The sequence below is a fragment of the Nicotiana sylvestris genome, chromosome 5 (assembly GCF_000393655.2).
Source record: "Nicotiana sylvestris chromosome 5, ASM39365v2, whole genome shotgun sequence".
In the NCBI taxonomy this organism is placed as follows: domain Eukaryota; kingdom Viridiplantae; phylum Streptophyta; class Magnoliopsida; order Solanales; family Solanaceae; genus Nicotiana; species Nicotiana sylvestris.
The window spans coordinates 154,238,202-154,241,802 of record NC_091061.1 but is presented as its reverse complement, the minus strand read 5'-3'; the positions used below and the strand labels follow the sequence as shown (position 1 = coordinate 154,241,802).

At 45.2% G+C, this 3,601-nt stretch overlaps 1 protein-coding gene across 1 annotated transcript; it reads left to right on the top strand.

Annotated features, from left to right (window-relative positions):
- The first annotated feature begins 2,588 nt into the window (after positions 1-2,588).
- On the top strand, positions 2,589-3,211 carry LOC138869514 (uncharacterized). Its single transcript, XM_070147136.1, has 2 exons — positions 2,589-2,754; positions 2,883-3,211. Exons 1-2 carry the CDS (start codon positions 2,589-2,591, stop codon positions 3,209-3,211), a joined length of 495 nt encoding a protein of 164 aa, XP_070003237.1.
- Positions 3,212-3,601: the final 390 nt, after the last annotated feature.

Below are 3,601 nucleotides of genomic sequence, written 5' to 3'. Positions count from 1 at the left end.
AAATGAGGCATTTAGCATTCTAAGTTCTCCAAATCAATTTGTTACTAGGCCCACCTCGGGCATGAAGAGGTTCCCCAAATTAGGACACGATTTACATTCTTGCACTATGTGTTTAAATATCGCAACATTTTCTTATAATCCTCACTAACTTGTTACCTTTTGTTTTTACTTTTTGTTTTATTCCCCTCCCCGAAGGTTAGTTCGTGCACTCTGGCAACATCATCTTATTCAACGAGATCCAGGGCCCCTCCACCCACTCCTCCTCTTAGTCCAGTCAAAAACAAGAACAAAGGAAAATGGAAGATTTGAACAACGCCAGAAAGGAGAACTCAACTGAACGGGTAGAGGTCACTCATGGTCATGGTACTCTGGTTCCTAGGAAAGTGCATCCCAATTTGAACAAAAGCTGCTGAAATTCCAAGAAGAACTTGATCAGGTTTGAAATCTGGCAAATCTGTCATTTTCCCTCACCACTCTGGATGCTCATTTCCCAAATGCTCAGAACCCCACACCTCCACAAAATATCCCAAAGCCACAGAACTATCCCGCTCCTCACCACCACTGCAACACCTGCCATGCTTCCAACAATACTCCATTGCTCATCCCGGAACCCCAAAACTCCACAAATGACCACTTTCACACCCATCATCACACCCCTATCTATGTGGAGACCATGCCACACTCCACCCAACCCATCTCAAGCGCACTCGAGTCTGATGATAAAGACTTGCTCATCAGGAATCTGGTTGAAGAACTCAAGAAATTGACTAGCCGAATTCAGGGCGCCGAAGGAAGTAAGGGGATTGAAGGACTGAACTACGAAGATCTTTGCATACAACCGGATGTCGAACTGCCCGAGGGGTACAAACCTCCAAAGTTCGAGATGTTTGATGGTATAGGGGATCCGAGAGTCCATTTGAGAACATACTGCAACAAGCTGGTCGGAGTAGGGAAAGACGAGAGGATCCGCATAAAACTTTTTATGAGGAGTCTGAAAGGAGATGCTCTGTCTTGGTACATCAGCCAAGACCCGAAGAAATGGTCAAACTAGGTAAGTATGGCGTTCGACTTTATGGACAGGTTCAGGTTCAACGTAGAAAATGCACCAGATGTGTTCTATATCCAGAACCTAAAGAAGAAGCCCACAGAAACATTCCGCGAGTATGCTACTCACTAGAGATCTGAAGCTTCTAAGGTGAGACCTGCCTTAGAGGAAGAACAAATGAATAAATTTTTCGTCCGAGCTCAGGACCCGCAATACTATGAAATACTGATATTGATTGAGAACCATAAATTTTCTAACATCATCAAGTTGGGTGAAAGGATCGAAGAAGGCATCAAAAGTAGTATGGTTACAAACTTTGAAGCTTTGCAAGCTACCAATAAGGCCTTACAGTCTGGTGATACGTCCAAGAAAAGGGACATAGGTGCCGTAGTGGTTGCATAGAGAACCAAATCCCCTGTCAAATACTAAACCTATCCAATGCCTCCACTTACACATCAGCCTACTCCGAACTACTAAGCACCCTCACCCTCCTACCAAACTCCACCACCCACTTATTAATCACCTCCACCTCCCACATATCAGCCTACTTCACCCAGATATTCCCAACCCGCATATGTTTACCAAGCCTACAATGCTCAACCATCCCACTATCAATCGCCTCCCACACGTCAAAACTTTCCTAGACCTCGACCAAATTTTGACCACAGACCTCCCAAATAGTATACTGCCATTGCTGAACCCATTGACCAGCTGTACGAGAGACTCAAAGCTGCTGGTTATGTCACCCCTATCCCTGCTGTAACCCCTAAGAACCCCTCTCAATGGGTTAACCCAAACAAATCCTGTGCATATCATTCTGGTATGAAAGGGCACATCATTGATGGATGCCGCTCCCTGAAAGACAAGATCAAGGCTCTCATTGACAACAAGATTATTGTGGTGAAAGAGCCCACTCTGCAATAACCCTCTGCCAGACCATAAGGGTGGAGGCGTGCACATGATTGAAGTAGAGGATGATTGGGATCCTGAGGGATCAATCGGGCTGATCGCAGAAGGTGACGACCCAAAGAAGCCAATAGTTACCCTGAATCCAATTGTGGTCCAGATTCAACCCTTTGGGGATGCTGAGATAAACATGTCTGTGCCATTTGAGTTTGAAGCAACTGCAAAGGCACCAGTGCCAATTGAGGTCGAGTTCGTGTCTCCAACAAACGCACATGCACCATTTGAAGTTACGGTTTTACCTTCCAAAGCACATGCTCCGTTCGGGGTAAAGATAGCCATGCCAATTCCAGTAGCAATGTCGGCCATGACACCGTTCCATACCAAGGCTATACTATAAGACTATACAGCCGAGGCAAGGAGGAAAGGCAAGGGTAGGTTTGAGGAAACTATTACTGCACAGGGTATGACAAGAACTGGTAGGGTCTATTCCCCGGAACACTTAGCTGAGTCAAGCAAGTAAGCCTCCAATCGATCACCCATCATTGAGACCGGTTCGAATGATCTTTGGAGAAAGATACAAGCCAAGGAATACTCGGTCATTGATCAGCTGAACAAAATACCGGCGCAAATCTCCATCATGGCTTTGCTACAGAATTCTGAGGCACACAAAAATGCTTTGTTGAGGGTATTAAGTGAAGCATACGTGTCAAGCAACATCACCGGCGGAGAAATGGCCAACATGATCGGACATGTGCTGGAAAGTCACAAAATTACTTTTCATGAAGATGAGCTACCACCTGAAGGTTTGGGTCACAACAAAGCGCTGCACATCACTATGCAATGTGAGGACTACTTTATCACTAGAATCCTGATCGACGGGGTTCCAGTCTCAATATTTGTCCACTAGTAACACTCAAGTAATTGGGCAAAGGATTGCACGAGATAAAAGACGGATCTATCAACGTAAAAGCCTTTGACGGTTCTCGTAGGTCCACTATTGGGGAAATTAGTTTGTGTTTGCAAATGGAACCAACTTGGTTCGATGTTGACTTCCAAGTGATAGACGTGCCAACATCTTACAATTTGCTGTTGGGATGGCCGTGGATCCATATCGCTGGAGCTATAGCATCAACGCTGTATCAGGCAGTGAAATTCAAATGGAATCATCAAGAGGTGATTATTCACGGCGACGGTAGCAACCCTATATGCAGTCGCCAGACCATTCCATCGATTGAAGGAAGAAGGAATCTAGGAGAATAGACTTAACATCACATCGAACGGGTGAATGTCGTTGACAAAGACAAATAGTGGGGCAACAAGATTGAAAGTATACTGAATTGGTGTGGGTATGAACCTGGAAAAGGGCTCGGTAAGAACCTTCAAGGAATCGCTAAGCCCATAAAGCTCAAGAAGCATGGCACTACTTTCGGTCTGGGATATGAGTATATCTAGGAAGAATTCAATAGCTGGACGCCACTATGGCGCGGTCCTTACTAATTACTATCCACTGGAACAACCAATACCATATTTGGAGCAGACCTTCCAACCAGCCGATGTTATCTATGGGGCAGAAGAAGAAGAAGAAGCACTCACGGCGGTGAAGAACTTGTTCTTAGAGGACAATGACATGGACTGTTGTGTTGTTCTCGA

Coding starts and splice junctions, on each gene's coding strand:
- LOC138869514 (XM_070147136.1), top strand. CDS start 2,589: ATGGCTTTGCTACAGAATTCTGAGGCACACAAAAATGCTTTGTTGAGG. Junction 2,755..2,882: donor AGATGAGCTACCACCTGAAG/GTTTGGGTCACA, acceptor AATTGGGCAAAG/GATTGCACGAGATAAAAGAC.